Source organism: Leopardus geoffroyi, chromosome E1 (assembly GCF_018350155.1).
Source record: "Leopardus geoffroyi isolate Oge1 chromosome E1, O.geoffroyi_Oge1_pat1.0, whole genome shotgun sequence".
In the NCBI taxonomy this organism is placed as follows: domain Eukaryota; kingdom Metazoa; phylum Chordata; class Mammalia; order Carnivora; family Felidae; genus Leopardus; species Leopardus geoffroyi.
The window spans coordinates 40,794,852-40,816,047 of NC_059330.1; the positions used below are offsets into that span (position 1 = coordinate 40,794,852).

The following is a 21,196-nucleotide window of genomic DNA, read 5'->3' on the forward strand; positions in this document are numbered from 1 at the left end:
AACAATAAATAAATAAATAAATAAATAAATAAATAAATAAGATGTTGCTTGGATATTTCTGAAGGATACACTAAGTTTCTCAAATGGAGAACAAGAGAAAAAAGAAAGAATATAGAGACATTTCTACGAAAAAAGAGCAAGTAACAAATGTCTAAAACTTACTACAAACTGTTACTCAAATTCATCTGGAGTGATGTTTCTCTAGACTCATTCCTACCTATTTCTCCAGCTATTTTAGTTTATTACTGTAGCTCCTAAGAGAATCTAAGAGATACAGTTTTAAGGATGAAGTCTCCCCAGTTTCTGTTCATTAACAGTAAAGACACTATGTGATCAAAACAACTTTTTTCTTATATAAAGTACACACACATGCACACACACACACACACACACATACACACACCCCACAGCTGAGGGAGGCCTTTACCTTGACCTGAAAAACCAGCTCATTTCCACCAACACTGAACTGTGATTCGAACAGGATTGTAAATTTTTCTTCAGTCACTGACTCTGCTCCACGACGGTCAGACCTCTTAATTCGCTTCAAGGACTGCAAAGGAGAGAAATAAGAGGACAAAGCCCTCAAACAACCAGGGAAAATGTGTTCTTCCTCTTCTCCCATCCTCACCATGTTCCTGAAGTGCGCGCTCAGGGTGCCGGTGGCTTGGTGGTATTCCATCACACAGCAGTTGTTCAGGATCTCTCCACTGTAGTCGCTGCAGAGAAGAGAGACACTCGACTCTAAACTCACGCATCTCAGTAAACGTGGGGTAGAAATTATATAGGGGGGGCAATAAAGAACGTTGTAAAAACCGACGTCATTTAGAGGAAATGGTAGCTGCTGAAATATACAAGAAATAAATATACATTAACATAAAGAAATTTTCTTGATTTATCCCTAGTAAATGGAAGATAATCATGTTTCTTTTCACAGAAGAAACTCCTTACACTGTTTCTCTGAGAGCCAGAAGGGGACAGCGGGGCTAATGGGGCTCGTATAATGAATGGCAGAGTCCAGCGTGTGGGCTAGGAGGCCCGAGCACTTCTTCCTGTAGTAAGGACGGAGAAAAGAAGCAGACCGGGGGAAGGGCACACGTACTTGCGGGTATTCTCATTCTTGAGCAGTGACTTGGCCTGCTGCTCACTGATGATGGTGGCCTTCACCTGGGGGGGGTTCATGTGCACGTTCAGCTTCCCGCCCACCAGCAGGCGCACCGTCGCTGCAAACTTGGTCTGGGTCTTCAGGACCTGAGGGGGCTGCTTCTCGATGATGAATGTGCTGCGGGGACACAAGTGACCACACCAGACATGATGCCGGCTCAGGGCACAGGGTCTGGTTCCCCTGTGGAGGGAGGCTGCCGGGGCTCAGCAGGCAAATGAAGGCACATGGCACCGCCCCTGTTCCCAGGGAGGCCACTGAGAGTCAGAGGAGATGGCTGGAGGGGAGGCAGTGAAACGACTCAGCAGCTGGCATGGGCTGCGGGGGGACAAGGGCAGTCCACATGGTATCCACAACAGAAACTGGGCAAGGTCAACACCAAGCAGCTAAAGCAACTGAGGACAGAGCGGGGACGGGGACCCGAGGCAAACAGAGACGAGGACTCAAGCAAGAGCCCACCCACCCCCACCCCCACCATCAGCAAAGCACCGCCTGCCTCCCCCATGCCAACCGCACGGGGGCTGGGTGTGGCCCGAGGCAGGAATTACCTGGTCACCAGGGCTGAGATGATGTCTGTGATGGTGGCATTGACCTCAGCTAGCATCTCCTCCACTGGGCCAGGGATGGGCAGCTGCTGGCAGAGGTGCTCAGCTCTGCGGATCTGCTGCCGGTTCTGCCAGATGATCTCGGCCAACTTTTCGCACCTGCATGGGAGCCCCAGGCCAACGGGAGGACAATGGCATCACGCCATCCCCCAGGCTCGAGGCTGGGAGGCTCCAGTCTGAGGAGAACGCCCCAAGACCCAGCTCCAGCCTCACCCAGCAAGGCTTTGCGCCTAAGCCGCCACTCCCGACCACGACCACGGAGCGGAGCGGAGCAGAGCAGAGCGCCCGCCTTCCAGAAACACAAGAGAAATACACAGAGGCAGCAAGCCTGAACTGGGTCCAATCGGCCCGAGCGTCACTCTGCACACCCAGCCCTGCCCCACTCCCCAGCAGTGACTCCCTTCCTGGGCAGGGGGCACAGACGGGGGCCCCAAAGTCCGCATCAGGAACCAGAACCCCTAGTGAACTAAGTCTTGCCGCAGGACAGAGGGAGCCGGCTGCTCGTGGAAACGCAGGAGGCACAACGAGCAGCTGCTTGCACCACTCCCAGCCCCTGCCGCCCCCTCCTGCCCCCCGCCACCCCCCACACACCATTACCAGGACTGCAGCACATCCAGGCTGCCCTCGGGGGGCCCTCCGTTCCCCGCCAGCTGCTGCCGCCGCTTCCACTGGATCAGTTCATCATCCAGAATGATGGTCTGCTGCTTCCGCAGCAGCTGCAAGGTCTTCTGGTGCTTCTCGGCCAGCTCCTGAAGGCAAGTGGGGAGAACACGCCCAACTGCAGGCCGCGGGAGGCAGGGCTGGGGGCCAGGGACCAGGCCCCAGGCCCAGGCCTTCCCCTCTTCCCAACCTGCTCTGCCCACATGCCCCCCACGGAAGAGAACGATCTGGCCTCCAGCTCTGCTGGGTCCTGCTCTCTTCCTGGCTCTAGCCCTCTCTCGGCTTCCCCGCGCCCCTTGGGATGTGCACCTCAAGGCTTGGGAGGAGAGGACGCGGATCCCACTCACCACACGGTACTGCTGCAGCGTCTGGGCCTCCCGCTGCAGCCAGGCCTCCAGGGACACTTGCTTCTGCTGGAGGGCCGTCTCCCGGCTCAGGCGCTCCTGTGGATTCAGCTGGGCCAGCTGGGCAAACTGAGCTAGAGGAGGGGACAGGACACCCATGACCATCATCTCCCAGCTTCCTGCAGGAAGCCCAGGGGAACGCACACACCTGTTCTGGAGGCCAGACCCTCAAGGGACACATCTGACCGATGGCAAGCTGGGCTTCTGGCAGCCAAGGGTGCCAGAGATGAGCAGGCTCTGGTCTCTGGCCTCTCGCCTTTGATCTCCCCTCCTGGGGGTGTGTAGGTGGAAACCTGAGGGTATAGCTGAGGAGGATCCTGCCCCACGGCCTCCCCTCCCACCTCAGTCTACACAGCTGGCTGCCCAGACCTCCTCACACCACACGGGGTTCAGCTTGGAGCCTCACTGCCTGGTTTGATGTGTGCCCTCACCGTTTACTAACTGGGTGAACTCGTGCATCACGCTTCTGTGCCTCAGTTTGCCCATGTGCAAAATGGGAGAATCCTGGCCCCTGCTTCGGTGGGTGGCTGAGGATTAAATATGTGGGAACACAGAACACGTTCAAGGAACTGCCCGGCACGCACACGCTGTAGGGATGAGCGTGTCCTTACTGGTCAGGGGGTCCCAGGGCAGGCTTAAAGGGTGACAGAGACCAGTAGCCGCTCAGCCCCACCCCACACATCAGAGCCCCCTCAGGGCAGCCCCTGCCTGCTGGCTTTGTCCCATCTCCAGCTTTGTCCCATCCCTGGGAGCACAGCAGTCTCTCCTAGGAAAGAAGGCATTTCTCTAGGTGCTGGGAGGTGCCTAACATGTTTGTCTGTCCAGGTTGGGTCACCGTGAGCTCAGCTGACCAACTGGAAGGAGACAGAGAGGGAGAGACCGGGGGGGGGGGGGGGGGGGGGGGGAGGGAGAGGGAGAGGGAGGGAGAGGGACAGAAAGAGAAGGGGCAAAAGGGAAAAGGCGAGGGAGACGGGGAGACAGAATGCCCAGGGCCCACTGGCAACACGAAAGCAGCAAGATCCTCTCAGGAGAGGGAAGGTTCTAGCACCCAAGGGTGCCAGAGAGGGAGGCAGATTCTCTCCACACTAGCTGCTGGGAAGCTCATCCATGGCAGGAAAGGGGAGTTGGTGAGGCCTCAGTACCCTCTTACAAAACATCTATTATGAAATTCTCAAGACCCAAGGAAGGCAGAAAGTATGATGCAAGGAACACCTGTCTTTCAGTAACCCGGCTTAAAGAAATCAAACATTTCTCGGGGTGCCTGGGTGGCTCAGTCGTTTAAACGTTTGACTTTGGCTCAGGTCTTGATCTCACGGTTTGTGAGTTCTAGCCCCACATCGGGCTGTCTGCTGTCAGCACAGAGCCCACTTTGGAAACTCTGCCCCCCTCTCTCTGCCCCATCCCCGCTTGCATGCACATGCATGCTCTCTCTCTCACAAATATAAACATTAAAAAAAAAAAGAAATCAAACATTTCCACGTTGAAAACTACCTGTACATCCTTCCCTGCTTGCACATCCGTCCCTGCCTCCAAAGGTAACCACTATCCTAAATGCTGGGGTTATTACGCCTTGCCGATCACCTATTTGAATATCCCAGTGTCGGGGTGCCTGGCTGGCTCAGTCCATACAGCATGCAACTCTTGATCTCAGGGTTGTGAGTTCGAGCCCCATGTTGGGTGTGCAGTCTATCTAATTTTTTAAAAAAAGAATATTCCAGTGTCCTTACTTGGGCCTGAGTCAAGAGGAGGTGAGCATCAGCATGTCTTGGGCAAGTTCCTGGCAGGCTGCTGAGGGCCCTCTCACACTGACCTATGTCCTGCCTCATGGACACACAAGCTGTGACACATAGACTAAAGCAACTCTAACAGTCAGGAAAAGCCCAGAGCTAGAAGACAACTGGAAATATGGTTTGGATTCCACTCTCGGGGACTGAGAGAGAAGAATACTGTCCAGGCCTGGAACACAGCAGAGCAGTCTGGAGCCACCTCGGAAATCCTGCCCCCATCCCCAGGGAGGCGGTGGTGAGCCCCACACCTGGGCCCAACCTCCCTATGCAGGTGATCCACTTAGGTCTCTCCTGGCACTTTGCAGAAGCTTCTGGGAGGGAGGCCAGCAGACATGAGGCAATTGTCTGCTCCACTGGATGAAGCTGAGCCTCCCCTTGCACAAATAGATCGATAGTCTGTGTTTCTGATGGGTGAACTTGATACATGCGACTGAACTGACATGGCATGATGGGTACAAACCCAAACCAGAATCAAACCCAAATCCATAAATAGGAAACAGAAAACCCAAGAATAGGATTGGAAGTACTGTCAACCAGTCAAAGGCTTTGGGTAGAACTAATAGCCTGAATTCTCCCATTCCCTAATCTAGGAAGAGGGCCACCCTTTCTCTTGCGTCAGTCTGAGATGGATTCAGATGGAAGAAAACGTGCTAGAATCATCTCATCAACACTTATTCATACCTACTATGATTCAGCCAATGTGCCAACCTCAGGGTACAGAGATAAGACACAATCCCTTCTCAAAAAATTTATAATTAGTATGGAAGACTGAGTTAATAATAATAGCAATATCGCTGTAAAATTGAGCCCACAAGCATTGTGTTAGAGGCGCACATGCTACATAGATGGGTATGTGTCTGTACAGCTGGTCAAGCAGAGGCTTTTCTGAGATTCTCAGCTGGGCATGCTTGCAGGGAGACAAAATTAGTATTAAAGTCACTCTGCCAAATTCTTAACAAGGCCAATAGGGGGCGCTGGTGGGGCTCCAAGCGTCAGCCTCAAGACTGACGTTTTCAGTACTTAAGTACCTAGCAGGATTTATACCAGGAAAGGGACCCTTTGCTTATCAAGGCTAACTGAGGTGCATTAGCAGGCTCTGTGTCAGGACAGCCTCTCTGAATAACTGCACAAAACATTAAAGGTTTGTCACTACAAACACAGCCTTAGCCCTTATACTTTCCCTGCTTGGAGAATTTAACAGTTCAGCAAAGCAGCATTTATGAAACACCAATTATATACAAAAGTCCTGTTTACTAGACTGTGAGCTTCTTCCCACAGGAGGAAATTCTTCCCCAGCAGACCAGGAGCTCCCTGGGTGTGGGAAGCCTGAGTGAGACCCACACTCTCCAAAGGCAAGCTCGTGACTCCTCCCCTTCCTAAGTCTCATCCTCCCTGCCAGATCTTTAGTGCACATGGTCCCGGCTACTCCACAGAAAGGGGAGTGCCTCTGAACAGAAACCCCATTCTCTTCCAGTTTGACCTGAATTTCCTTGTAGCCCTCACAACACACACCGCCCAGGCGGCCCTGGCCTCACCCTGGATCCTCAGGCTCTCCTGATACTGGATGATGAAGTACTCTTGAGTCTGCTGCAGCTTCTTCAGCTCATTCTCTGTGTCCTGTGTGACCAGTCGCAGCTCCTCAAACGTCTGGTTGATCTGGAGGTGTTTCTGGGACATGGTGTCAGCAAGACTTCCAACTGGAGAAGTACCCTGAGGACATATCAGGGGAGGAGAGTGTGGGCGGAAGTGAGCTGGGCAGTGGGGATGGTAGAAAACCTCAGGCCTTGGGGCCCCTGGGTAGCTCAGTCGGTTAAGGATCCGACTTCAGCTCAGGTCATGATCTTGTCATCCATGAGTTCGGGCCCTGCATCGGGCTCTGTGCTGACAGCTCAGAGCCTGGAGCCTGCTTCAGGTTCTGTGTCTCCCTCTCTCCCTGCCCCTCCCCCACTCACACTCTGTTTCTCAAAAATGAATAAATGTTTAAAAAAAAAAGAGAGAGAGAAAGAAAACCTCAGGCCTTAATCTGAAGAAAAAGCCAATGCTAGCACCTACAACCTAGCGAAAACCCCAAAAGCAAAATTGTGAGTCAGAGGAATTGCAAACATCATTTGTGAGAACTGGTGTGGAGGGGAGATAAAAGGAGGGGGAAATAGGTGACCTGACCAACTGTGGCACCTTCATATGCCACAATAGAAAGTTCTTTCACAGTCTGGCCTCCATCAGAGTTGCCCAAACAGGGTCCATCTAATTCCCTTCAGAGATACTAGAAGTGAACACATCCAGGATATACCTGGGTTTTTCTACTAATGATGATGACGCCTCATTCCATATTCACGCACTGATCCAGGGCTATGGACCGTGTGAGGTGCTGGGGACACAGTGGGGAAGAAGGCTGTGTGAACGTACATCATCTGTGTCTTCACTCAAGACCTTATTCTAACTGAGGGAAGAGGCTGAATCTCTCACACATGGTATCATGGAGACCCCAAAGTTCTAGGGCAGGCACAGCAAGGATTTTATGGATCCAGCCATTTAAGTGACCTGGTCTGAGCCATTCCCTCTATGCTTGGCTAAGAGAGGGCTCAGCAGAAATCCCTCTTAAGTAATCTCACCTGAACATGAGCATGCCTTTACTCAAAAACTGTTCAGTTGGGGTTAAATTATTTTGCACTTGTTCACATTGTTTTGTGGTGGTAATCTCACCAAGGTCATGAATCAATTAAGATCAGAGACTAGTGTTGTACTTCTTTTGTGCCCCTTAGGACAATGCTCTGTTTATAGAAACATCAACAGATGCACACTGAGTTGTCTTGAGAGATCTGGGTCCAGAGAGAAGGGGGCAAGGAAGGACTTCCCAGCTCTTCTCCCCACATCCATGGGACACTCACATTGTTGGCTTCGCGGACCAGCCTCTGCTCGTTGTACAGAATATGCCGGATGCAGCGGACCAGCTCCATGGGGCAGCGGTCATATGTGTTCTGAAAGAACCCAATAGCAGACATCACTTTGTTCCACTCTGTGCTATGGGGCCTAACCCTACCTCAGAGCAGGGGTAAGATTTTATGATGAGGGGACTCCTGGAGACATGATGACGTAATCATGAGCAATGTGGCTCCTCCAATACTAATGGGGGACAAGAAAAGCACATCATAGGAAACCCAATTACAGTGAGAAGGTAAGGTTATTTTATTTCTTGCCTCCTAATTTGCCTAAAGTACTAGGGTGTCATTCTTGGAAACAGAATACATAAATTTCAAAAAGGCCACGTAAGAGGAGAAATGACACCACCTCGACCGAGCAGTCAAAATTACTACCCCCAGTGCAAGGAAGATGGACGGTGTATGTCTTCAGATGTGATACCCTGGGAAGGACACAACATCACTTACTCAGGATTCTCATCAGGGATGTGTAACCTGAATCTAATCAGAAGGAGACATGACACAGACCCAAAAAGATGTTCATTTTATCTTTAAAAAACAGATGAGTTGAATTATTTTAAAATGTCAATGTAAGAAAAGGCAAAGAAGGTTGAGAACAGTTCCAGATTAAAGTAGATTAAACAAACATGACAACCAGATGCAATATATGGTCCTGGGCTGGTGGGAAAAAAATGTCCTAGAGGACTTTATTGTGACTCAACTGATTGTTGACAAAATGGAAATACAGATACAAGATTACTGAAAAGTGTTCTATCAATGTTAAATGTACTAAAGATGATAACTGCACTATAACTATGTATAGAAAACGCACACTAAAGTACTCAGGGGCAAAGGGACATGACGTATGCAACTTACTCTCGAGTGACAAAAAAAATGTGTGTGTACGTGTGTGTAGAGACAGAATATGACAAAGCAAATGTTAACAACGGGTGGATCTGGGCATATGTACGGGTTCTTCGTATCAATCCTGCAACTTCCTATAAATTTGAAATTGTTTTCAAATAAAAAGTTTAAAAACAAAAGGCTACAACCACAAAGCCAAACAGTAAGAACTTTATACGGCGAACATGTAAGTCCACAACACTGGGTTACAGAGGAGAAAGAAAATCTCTACGGGAAGCACTGAATGAAGGAGAGGATTAAGTGTGACCCAGCCTTCACACCCACCTGGAGCTGCGTGGCATAGTGCCCCAGCTTGATCTTCAGTAAGAACCCATCTTCCCCCACTTGGTGCTCCGCCTTCTTCTGCAGCTCCTGCACCAGGCCCTCCAGGAGCTGGGTGGCCTTAATGTTCTCCTGTGGATTATCAAGATCTATTGAGTCCCTAGGGGAAAAAAATTACATACATATGTATACATACATGCACATGAGCCTGTATAAATGCAGCCTCAACGCATCACGCCTTTTCTTTAGCTAAAGTGATTTCTTCATAATGCTCACTGCAAATTTTAGGAAGCAGTTCAATTCAAATCGACTAGATGCCTAATCGACTATATTAATCTATCCCTAATCCACTAATTAGCTTAGTGGACTAGATATTTTCTTTTCTTTTCTTCTTCTTTTTTTCTAAACAATGTACTGCCCTTTCTCCTTCCTCCTACTGACTTCTCTGTGCTTATGCTATCTGCTTCTAGAAATGAAGGGAAAAGGAAAGTGCTTCGTGTACTCTGAAGGAAATAAGGGCTCTGATAACTTCCTATTTATAGTTACCCCTTAAGGGTGTAAGGGGGCACAAGGTCAAGAATGTTCTACATGCTTTTTCCAGCCTTGACTAGTTCTATGTGCTAATTCCACATATAGTATTTCTTAAGTAAAGGCAGGTGAAACAACACTACTATTTCTAAGGAGCCCTGGAAATGAGATATTAGGACAGAAAGTGCCTGCAACTATGTACACAAATCAGACATTTCTATCTATCACCAGTTGCAGATCTGGGACCTGCAGGCAGTGCTAACTCTTCTCGTGAGGCAGAGAAACCACTCCATGGACTTTGTATTCATTCAGAGGCACTGAACTGGTGACAGAGGTTGGATGGCTTCTCTCCCTTCCTGCCTTCCCTCTTTTCCCCACTCCCTTCTCCAACTCTTTATTTTTTAAAACAATTTAGGCAACAATTGCTACTGGGCAGTACGAAATCGCTTAACTCAGCTCACTGAAGAAACCGAACAGCTGTCAGATTGAAATAACATTCAATTACTGCTGACCGGTCTGGAGCCAAACGAGATCTAGAGGTAGCTAAAAGGCTCCGTCACCTCGAAACCCCTGAAGTCAGTTAGCAAGTAATTTCAAACAAAGGCACAAACAGGTGTGCCACAACACTGATAATGTAGTTCATCACAAAATACGCCCAAATCTGCACCGTAAGCAAAGACAGTAGAGAAAACCAAATTTTAAATACGTGTGCTCTCTGAACTAAATAAAATATGTACTAAACAAAAGCTAGGAGGAATGGAGGGCAGCTGTACCTCTGTTTTGGTTGGCAATAATGCTCCTTGTCTGAGGAACCCACTCTTGAGAAGATCCTGTCTCTGAGCAAAACTCATGGAAATCAAGCACTGGTTCTGGTACTTAAAAACTTAATTCTCGGGGCGCCTGGGTGGCTCAGTCGTTTGGGCGTCCGACTTCGGCTCAGGTCATGATCTCACAGTTTGTGAGTTCGAGCCCCACGTCAGGCTCTGTGCTGACAGCTCGGAGCCTGGAGCCTGCTTCAGATTCCGTGTCCCCTTCTCTCTCTGCCCCTCCCCAACTTGTGCTCTGTTATGTCTCTCAAAAAATAAATAAATGAAAAAAAAAAAACAAACAATTCTCTGCTTAAAAGAAAAAAGAAAAGAAAGGGAAAAAAAGCCTTTCTTAGCTTAAACATGAAGAACTGAACATTTTTTTATTGAAATCTTTTTTTTTTTTTATTTAAAAAAAAAATTTTTTTTTCAACGTTTATTTATTTTTGGGACAGAGAGAGACAGAGCATGAACGGGGGAGGGGCAGAGAGAGAGGGAGACACAGAATCGGAAACAGGCTCCAGGCTCTGAGCCATCAGCCCAGAGCCCGACGCGGGGCTCGAACTCACGGACCGCGAGATCGTGACCTGGCTGAAGTCGGACGCTTAACCAACTGCGCCACCCAGGCGCCCCTGAAATCTTTATGTTCTTAAGAAAACCAAAATAAATAAAATTCAGGCTTTCCTTCATAGCAACACAAGTCTTTTAACATTCATTCGGTGAGAAACTACATGGGAAATCTACTAAATGAAATTTTAAATCACCAGAAACTTTCTACTAACAGTTTTCTGAACTCTCCAAATCATTAAGACAGAAAAGAAAATGAAAAGGAAATGGAAAAGCACTAAGCAAGGTGCAGCCGACATGCTTATATTGAGCTCTTTTTTTTTTTCTTATCACTTCATTACACGAGGCTGAGATTTTTTAAATTGCCCAGAAAATTGCCTTCCTTTGGTGCTTTCTAGTTTTCAAACAGAAATCTGTTACTAACACATAACCTCAATTATTCCAAGGCAGCATTACTGACAGGTACCCAGCTCTCCCCAGACAGTCGCATAGTGGCCGACTTCTCCTGGGCTCTGCCAGAGAGGACCCCACCCCGCCATGATGGTGGGGGGCCTGAAGTAGCTGATGAGCACGTCAGATCAGACAGACAGGCTGGTGGCCTCGCAACATGCTCCCGGACCCTGAGCAGAGCAGCAACAGCCTGCAATAATGTTGTCAATCTACTACATTATACTAATTCTGAAAGAATTTAAAAACAATTTTATCTCTGCGCATATAAGCAGGAATTCGGAAAATAAAAATAAACACGCTTGTTAAATCTGCCACCAAGACATGACTATTGTTAATATTTTGGTGTACTGGCTTTTAGCCTTTATGGGTATGCATAAACTTTAAAACATAGGGGCATGTGGGTGGCTCAGTCGGTTAATTGTCCGACTTTGGCTTGGATCATGATCTCCCAGTCGGTGGGTTCGAGCCCTGTGTCGGGCTCTGTGCTGACAGCTGAGAGCCTGGAGCCTGCTTCGGATTCTGTGTCTCACGCTCTCTCTGCCCCTCCCCTGCTCACACTCTGTCTCTCTGTTTCAAAAGTAAATAAACATTTAAAAAAAATTTTAAAAACACCAACATCTCCATTGTTAATTTGTTATCAATACATTTTATTAAGTGATATGCATATGCATACCTTAGCTGCCCCATTAAGCACTAAATTCTTTGTGGACATGGGCTTTTCTTTTTTTTTTTAAGTTTATTTATTTATTTGTTTTAAGAGAGAGAGAGAGGGAGAAAGAGTGTGTGCACGAGTGCACGCCAGCAATGACAGGTGAGAGAGAGAGAGGGAGAGAGAGGATCCCAAGCAGGCTCCTCACTGTCAGCACAGAGCCTGAACACAGGGCTCAACCCCATGAACCGCAAGGCCATGACCCTGAGCCAAAACCAAGAACCAGACGTCCAACTGAGCCGCCCAGGCATCCCTGTGGACAAGGGCTTTATCTGTTCCTATCTTACACCCTATAGGCACTCAAAACATATTTGTTAACTGTTGTTTATTAGCAGCAATACTCTAATGCTTTTAGCCAGAGTTTACTAAAGGGGGGAAATCCTATTTTAAAAATCCTAAGAGTTATTCCACCTGCTTAAAATCTAAGCTAGGGTTAAATACCTTCTTATGGGTCATGTCGTTTTTGTTTTTTTTGTTTTTTTTTTTTTTCTTAATGTTTTTATTTATTTTTGAGACAGAGAGAGACAGAGCATGAGCAGGGAAGGGGCAGAGAGAGAGGGAGACACAGAATCGGAAGCAGGCTCCAGGCTCTCAGCCGTTAGCACAGAGCCCAATGCGGGGCTCGAACTCGCAGACTGTGAGATCATGACCTGAGCCAAAGTCGGACGCTCAACCGACTGAGCCACCCAGGCGCCCCCACGTCGTTTTTTAAAAAATGTACAACTTTTAAAGTCTCCATCATGTTTTCCTTCCCATATGCCCATGTTTCACTAAATCTGATAGAAAAAAATTCTGTTCACTTACCAAGCTTGGCTTTCAATCCACTGGGATAAATAATGTCGCACCTCAATGGGGAAATGCTGACCATATAATGCTTGCATCTGATGAAGGGCATCGCCTTGGAGCTGCTGGGCTTGTATCCACACAGCCATGGTTTGCAACCTATTAAACAAACAATCAGTGGTTTGGGTGGGGTTTTTGGTTTTTTTTCCCTTCAGCTTTTAAATCCACTAGACTAAATATTCACAGTTATAAAACCTATAGACAAATGCTTTTAAGCCCTTCTTGGTAGATCAGTATTTTTGAACTGAATTTTAGCTTTAAAAATGTTTCAAAATGTACACATTCAACGTGGCCATGGGAAGGTATATAACTGGGTCTATGAAGCGCTGACTGTAAAACAAACTGAAGTCCTACAAGTAAAAGTACAAAGCCAACATTAGGGGAAGAACTGCCTATAGCTTTGATATCACATATTCTTTACTTTTGTTCCAAACTTGAAGTAATAATAAGCAGTATTTCTGGGGCGTCTGGGTGGCTCAGTCGGTTAAGTGTCCGACTTCGGCTCAGGTCATGATCTCACGGTTCATGAGTTCAAGCCCCACATCGGGCTTGGTGCTGACAGCTCAGAGCCTGGAGGCAGTTTTGGATTCTGTGTCTCCCTCTCTCTCTGCCCCTCTGCCACCCTCTCTCTCCCTCTCAAAAATAAAGAAACATTATAAAAATAATAATAAGCAGCATTTCAACAGGATAAATAATTAGCAAAGGGATTTTTAAAAGAATCACTTGTTTTGGATCTGGTATTCTGACTTTTAAGAAATATAATAAATGTGCTATTTTGAAAAAGACCCAGTAAAAGAAGAGTGAAAATATCTAAAGCATGAATTGAATCCTATGTGTTATTACTAGTTACCTAAGCTGCAATGCTTTACACATAAAGGGCACAGATTTACCTGGAAAAATGCCCCAAGTGTCACTTTCTGAGTTACTGTGAAGGAATTTATGAAACAATCTTCTGTTATAGTATTTAAAAATCTCTCTGACATGAAAACAATACATTCCAGCTAAGAGTTAAAAACAAGAACCACTGTATTCCAATAGTAGGTAGATTTTTAAAACATGCTCTTGACTCTAGAAAAGGTTTTATAAAACTACCAAGATGCCTTCTCAGATTTACCAGAGAATTTTTTTTCAATATATGAAATTTATTGTCAAATTGGTTTCCATACAACACCCAGTGCTCATCCCAAAAGGTGCCCTCCTCAAAACCCATCACCCACCCTCCTCTCCCTCCCACCCCCCATCAACCCTCAGTTTGTTCTCACTTTTTAAGAGTCTCTTATGCTTTGGCTCTCTCCCACTCTAACCTCTTTTTTTTTTTTTTTCCTTCCCCTCCCCCATGGGTTTCTGTTAAGTTTCTCAGGATCCACATAAGAGTGAAACCATATCGGGGCGCCTGGGTGGCGCAGTCGGTTAAGCGTCCGACTTCAGCCAGGTCACGATCTCGCGGTCCGGGAGTTCGAGCCCCGCGTCAGGCTCTGGGCTGATGGCTCAGAGCCTGGAGCCTGTTTCCGATTCTGTGTCTCCCTCTCTCTCTGCCCCTCCCCTGTTCATGCTCTGTCTCTCTCTGTCCCAAAAATAAATAAACGTTGGAAAAAAAATTAAAAAAAAAAAAAGAGTGAAACCATATGGTATCTTTCTCTGTATGGCTTATTTCACTTAGCATCACACTCTCCAGTTCCATCCACGTTGCTACAAAGGGCCATATTTCATTCTTTCTCATTGCCACGTAGTACTCCATTGTGTATATAAACCACAATTTCTTTATCCATTCATCAGTTGATGGACATTTAGGCTCTTTCCATAATTTGGCTATTGTTGAGAGTGCTGATATAAAAACATTGGGGTACAAGTACCCCTATGCATCAGCACTCCTGTATCCCTTGGGTAAATTCCTAGCAGTGCTATTGCTGGGTCATAGGGTAGGTCTATTTTTAATTTTTTGAGGAACCTCCACACTGTTTTCCAGAGTGGCTGCACCAATTTGCATTCCCACCAACAGAGCAAGAGGGTTCCCGTTTATCCACATCCTCTCCAGCATCTATAGTCTCCTGATTTGTTCATTTTGGCCACTTACCAGAGAATTTTTAATTCATTTGGCAGAAACTCTCTGGGATCAACCCGATTGCGGCAGCAACATCACTTTCATGTACACAAGGTAGTAAAACTGAATCTTGCTCTAATACTATGATCCACAGTGTAGAATTTGATGTCAGGCAAGGCTAACTTGAAATCCATCCAAAATGATTTGGCTACTGATTTGCACAATTCTCTTAAGTATATTATGGTTAGGGTGCAGTAAATCAAATCTTGATTTTGTTGAGTACCAGAGACTACACATGTGTGTTAGGAAACAAAAATCCCTTCTCTGTTAGTTGTAGTTGCGCGATCGTATAACACTGAGCTATTTATGGGACAAGTCAGTTAGCCAACAATGAGGTGTGGGGTGGATGCCAGTTACCTATTTTAGACTTGTGCAGTGCTATAGAACACTTGAGCGGTGTACAATTTTATTTAGGGCTTTGGGCATTAAAGCTGGGATCACTGTAAGATCACCCAAGACATCAAATTTCAATGGCTGGGAGTTTACTAGGAGAAAGACTCAGATAAAAGAGCTCTCTCCGGAAGCAATCCCATGTTATAATCCAACATCTGGAAGACATTTAATTGTACAATATAATTTTTAATTAAATGAATCATATCCCAAGATTTTGGAAAATTGGAAAAGATATCAAAGGCTTGTTTTTTGGATAAAAGGTGAAGGGATGGATGGGTTGGGTGGAGGTTCTTAGGCACTGAAGTGTATGGAAGAACAATGAAGGAATGAAGAACATAATTCAGGCACTCATCTCTTTTGGTGGTAAGGAACTGGAAAGAAGTAGGACCTCACTATAGCAGTCTTAATGAGTATGTGAACAATACCAACAGATACAAAAATTTTCTTGAATCTTCCATTCATTAGCTGAACTGACCCAAGAGACAAAAGAACAAAAACTGGGGGGAAACATTGATCTCCTCAGAGGCTCCTTAGGCCACTGAAAGAACGTAGTATTTTCTGGTCCATTGTATCCTCTTGGTCTACTTGACTTTTCTTCACATGATTTATCATTCCCGACATTTATCATATATTTGTTTACTGCCTTCTCACTACGGTGAAATCACCATGAACACAATGGCTTTGTTTTGTTCACTGTTTCTCTTGGGCCTAGAACTGTGCCTGGCACATAAGCATTCTGTAAATTTTTGTTGTTGGTGAACAAATAAATGTATACACACAATTTGGTCAAATACATCAGGTCTTTTTTTTTTTTTAATTTTTTTTTTAACGTTTATTTATTTTTGAGACAGAGAGATACAGAGCATGAACGGGGGAGGGGCAGAGAGAGGGAGACACAGAATCTGAAACAGGCTCCAGGCTCTGAGCTGTCAGCACAGAGCCTGACGCGGGGCTCGAACTCACAGACTGCAAGATCATGACCTGAGCCGAAGTCGGACGCTTAACCGACTGAGCCACCCAGGCGCCCCCATCAGGTCTTTTTAAAGTTATTGTGGAACAAGGTATCAGTATAAAATACCAAGGTGGGGCACCTGGGTGGCTCAGTTGGTTAAGCATCTGACTCTTGATTTCGGCTCAGGTCATGATCTCGTGGTTCGTGGGATCAAGCCCTGCATCCAGCTCTATGATGACAGCATGGAATCTGCTTGGGATTCTCTCTCCCTCTGCCTCTCCCCACCACACTCATGCTTGCTCTCACTTTCACTCTCAAAATAAATAAACATTAAAAAATTGAAGAAAAAAAGAAAAGGAAAGAAATATAGTACCAAGGCCAGAAAAGGGAACAGATTTTACAACTCAGATGAGTCTGTATTAACAATACTCTATTTGTTCCTTAATAACATATGCCACAATGTGTAATTTTACTTTTTAGTTTTTGTTAACTTATTTTTGTTTATCTTCCCCACTGAAGTCTAAGAACAGTGAGTAAAGGGAGGGGGGCCTGGGTGGCTCAGTTGGTTAAGCGTCCGACTTTGGCTCACGTCATGATCTCACAGTTCGTGGGTTTGAGCTCCACATCAGGCTGTGCTGACAACTCAGAGCCTGGAGTCTGCTTCAGATTCTGTGTCTCCCTCTCTCTCTCTGTCCCTCCTCTGCTCACGCTCTGTCTCTCTCAATCTCTCTCTCGAAAATAAACATTAAAAAAAAAAACAAAACAGTGAGTGAAGGGAGCACATTTATTTACTACTGTGTTCCCTAATGCCTAAGTATAATGACTGCCATGGTAAGGAAGTAATCAAGACATATTTGCTAGTGAATAAATACATACGTGGTAAATATTTCACATATCCTGCTGGTTGAGCATATTCCAAGTATCCATTATTGCTTTAAGAAAGAAATACAATGGTAATATGCCATATATATAGGGGTACTATATAAATATCATACCATTGTGTCTTAAGTTTTATATTAGTTTTCACTTATTATCAAAGAGCAGAATGCTGAACTCTTAGAATCTGTCAGAATGTTTTTTATGGTTCTAAATATGAACATGTTGTAATATTTTCTAAAATGCTATTTGAAGAATAGCTGGTAAATATAAGGTGGTAACCACCTTATTTTGATAAGTACAAAATACTTTTAATTTCACTACATAAAAATGCTTTGATAGAGCTGGAGAGTAGATTTTGCCTACTAATCAAAAACATATAAAATAAAGGTACAATAAATAGTACAGCATCATTTTCATTTTACTTTTTAACTAAGAATTATATATGCATGGAATAGAAGATGAATTACTGCAATTGTCATGTAACAATTTAAAATATACAATTTGGAGACAAAACCCACCCCACCCCCACTGTATCAGTAGAACCTAGAACCTAAGTAGCGCTTTCCCTCCTTGTACATGCCCAAACTCTTCACACCCATCATTAAGCTATGCCTACGCCTGGCATGAGCCGAGACCCTGTCCTTTGTCACCAGTATTCATTCTGCCACCAAATACTACTCTACATATGCAGTAACTGTCCTCAATACAGGCTTTCTTTTGCTTATTTACAGGCAGCTCTGTCTTCAACGTGTGATGTTCTGACAAGGAAGTGGTTTGTATCTTTGGTAAATCATCACAGGGGCTTCTCTAAAGACTGGGAAATGGATTCACAATCTTATTTTTAGCCAAAGATGAGAATCAGTTGAGTTTTACTTAGTTGCATTCTTAGTGTTCATAAGCATTCCAAACAACCCAAATTAGCCTTGGATGCAGAATGTCATACTTTCCAAAAGCCTAACGTGCGGAAATCAACCTTATATATTTGGATATATCCTAGGAGTCTCAAATAAAGCAGACTGTCAGGCACTTGTTTAAAAAAAGTTCAAAGTCTAATAGCTCATAATGTTAGTCTTACTGAAAACCATAAAAATGAATGTCCACTAATAAATGGTATGTGTGAGTGGGATTTAGGAATAATCTTGTCTCAATAATAAATACACTCTTACTAGATGCCTTCCCTTTTAAAAGTAAAATATAAACCTTTGTCAAGAAAAATATCACTCTAGGGGCGCCTGGGTGGCTCAGTTGGTTAAGCATCCGACTCTGGCTCAGGTCATGATCTCGTGGTTCATGAGTTCGAACCCCATGTTGGGCTCTGTGCTGACAGCTTACAGCCTGGAGCCTGCTTCGGATTCTGTGACTCTCTCTCTTCTCTGCCCCTCCCCTGCTCATGCTCCCTCTGTCTCTCAAAAAATAAATAAACGTTTAAAAAAGAAGAAGAAGAAGAAGAAAAAGAAAAACATCACTGCCTCTGAAGACTTCTAGAACACTGTGGCCAAGGTCATGGTGCCAAGGTCCTCCAAGCTAAACTGTGGAGGAAGATAAGTATAGAGTACATGACAGTTGAAGGCTCCCAATGCATAAACGCCAATTGAGTGAATATATTCTAGTTTGGGGTGGGAGTGGGAGGCGTTAAAATGTGTGTAGGGATCTGTTGCACTGGGCTTGTGTGCATAATTTTTGTTGTTTTTTTTTTTTTTAAGAGAGGAAGAGAGAGCACGGGCCTGTATGCAAGCCAGGGAAGGGCAGAGAGGGAGAGAGAAAGAGAATCTTAAGTAGTCTCCATGCTCAGTGCAGAGCCCAATGCAGACTTGATCCCACGACCTTGGGATCATGACCTGAGCTGAAATCAAGAGTCGGACGCTCAACCGAGCCACACAGGTGCCCCTCATGTGTACCTTAAAGCATTAAAAAAAAATTTTTTTTAACATTTATTTTTTGAGAGACAGAGAGAGACAGAGCATGAGCAGGGGAGATGCAGAGAGAGGGGAAGACACAGAATCAGAAGCAGGCTCCAGGCTCTGAGCTGTCAGCACAGAGCCCGATGTGGGGCTCAAACTCACGAAGTGTGAGATCATGACCTGAGTCGAAGCCAGTCGCTTAACTGAGCCACCCAGGCGCCCCCCTTAAAGCATTTTGTAACTCCTACTCTCCATCCCACCACAACCACCACCCCATCACATCATATCCCGGGACTAAAGTCTCTAAAATGGGAGTTAGAGTTTTGCAGATCATGGCAAATTCACCTAAATAGAGTTCTGTGAGATTCAACTTCTTGTACCTCTCTGTGCCTCAGTTTCCTTATTTATAAGACAATGCTAATAATACATCCCTTGGGGAGTTGTAAAAATAAGTTAATATGTATAAATGCTTAAAACAGTGCCTGGTTCATCATAAGTTCTCAATTATTATTCTGACTTTACAACCTTAAACTTACAAAGTTGGCTTCCCTCTCCCTGTGTCCAGTTTTTTAATGTTTATTTATTTATTTTAAGAGTGAGTGAGCACACTGAGAGGGCTGTTCTCCCACCACTGAATTAGAACCCCAAGAATTGTGAAGGGTAGTGTAACAAGAGCAAGACTGAGTATAATAAACTCAAAAAAGAAAGAAAGAAAGAACATCCATTCCAATGTGCTTTTCTGACAGAGAAGACCAGGCCAGCAGGAAGTTGTGCCTTTTCCAAGGACACACCTGACCCCTACTAATTAAAGTATGAATTGTTAGCAAAAATATTTTGATTCATCTAATAAATAAAAAATAAATTTCAGAAATCAGATCAAAAAATGAATTAAAATAACATTTACTACTGTTATTATCCACCATCCAGATTTATCATTTACTATCATTTACTGGATATCTACTATATTATTTATAACAGGGGCACCTGGGTGGCTCAGTTGATTAAGCGTCCGACTTCAGCTCAGGTCACGATCTCACAGTCCGTGAGTTCAAGCCCCGCGTCGGGCTCTGGGCTAACGGCTCAGAGCCTGGAGCCTGCTTCCAATTCTGTGTCTCCCTCTCTCACTGCCCCTCCCCCGTTCATGTCTCAAAAATAAATAAACATTAAAAAAATTATATATTATTTATAACAGTAAATGCTTTTATGAATCTACTCATTTAATCCTCACACAAACAGGAGGTAGACACTATTATTATCCCCAGTTTACAGATGAGGAAATCAAGGCTCAACAAATTAAACAGGATTGTAAAATGGCATAACAACTTTGGAAAACAATCTGGCAGTTCTTCAAAGCTTGAATATGGAGTTACTATATGACCTAGTAGTTCAGCTCCTAGGTAAATGCCCAAGGGAACTGAAAGCATTATGTCCAAAAAAATTTGTACACAAATATTCAAAGCAGCATTACTCATAATGGCGAAAAAGAGGAAACAACCCAAATGTCCATCAACGAAGGGATGGATGATATGGATATAAGTGGAAAAATAAAATGGATAAAATGGAATATTATTCAGACATAAAAAGGAATGAAATACTGACACATGCTACAGCATGGATGCACCTTAAAACATTATGCTAAGTGAAGCTAGACACAAAAAGCTACCTATTATAAATTCCATTATATGAAATGTCCCAAACAGACAAACCCACAGACACAAAGAAAATTGGTGGTTACCAAGGGCTGCAGTCATGGGAAGTGACTCTTAATGAGTATGTATTTCTTTTGGGGATGAAAAATTTGCTCCAGGTCCCACACCACTGGTCTGTGTTGGATCTGGGGAGTCTACCGCTTTATCAGGTGGCCTTTGCCCTGAGAACTTGTCGTGGTTTGTCATATTATTTTTTGTACTTTTCTGTATGTTTGTTATATTTCATAACTTAAAAGAAAAAGAAATTAGAGTAAGAAACCTAATATGATAAGGCTCTGATTTGGGCAAAGGCTTGGACTAGTTGGCAGATGAAATAAGAGATACATAAACATTGCTTCTGATCTGAAAGGTCTAAGGCAAGGAATCAGGATTCAAAACTGTTAACTATATCAGCACCATTTAATACTTAAAGACTTTGGACAGAATATAAAGAGCAGTTCCTTAGTTATGTTTACTGCATTACTGTCAATACCAACATTATTACATATACTAAGTGGCGGTGGTCACCTAACCTAGTAGTAGAAACTTGGAGGGACAGAAAAATGTGAAATAGCAGTAACAGTGGGTTAAAACTTTACTCATATTAAACTGAATATCAAGTAAGGTTTGAGTAAAATGATCCCATCTAAAAGTAGGTCAA

The 21,196-nt window shown here is 44.8% G+C and overlaps 1 protein-coding gene across 3 annotated transcripts in view; it reads right to left on the reverse strand.

Annotated features, from left to right (window-relative positions):
• Window positions 1-21,196, reverse strand: part of STAT5B (signal transducer and activator of transcription 5B) — a 65,197-nt gene that overhangs the window by 13,969 nt on the left and 30,032 nt on the right. The window contains exons 2-11 of one of the 3 annotated variants that reach the window (XM_045488913.1): window positions 12,583-12,720; window positions 8,722-8,878; window positions 7,504-7,593; window positions 6,151-6,325; window positions 2,772-2,902; window positions 2,362-2,513; window positions 1,708-1,863; window positions 1,100-1,279; window positions 629-716; window positions 428-550 (exon numbers count right to left, since the gene is read on the reverse strand). In XM_045488913.1, the coding sequence (XP_045344869.1) occupies window positions 428-550; window positions 629-716; window positions 1,100-1,279; window positions 1,708-1,863; window positions 2,362-2,513; window positions 2,772-2,902; window positions 6,151-6,325; window positions 7,504-7,593; window positions 8,722-8,878; window positions 12,583-12,710 (1,380 nt within the window). In that variant the 5' untranslated portion in view covers window positions 12,711-12,720. Of the gene's footprint in view, window positions 1-427; window positions 551-628; window positions 717-1,099; window positions 1,280-1,707; window positions 1,864-2,361; window positions 2,903-6,150; window positions 6,326-7,503; window positions 7,594-8,721; window positions 8,879-12,582; window positions 12,721-21,196 lie in introns of those variants that run through there. The other 2 variants (XM_045488914.1, XM_045488912.1) reach the window with 2 other exon arrangements.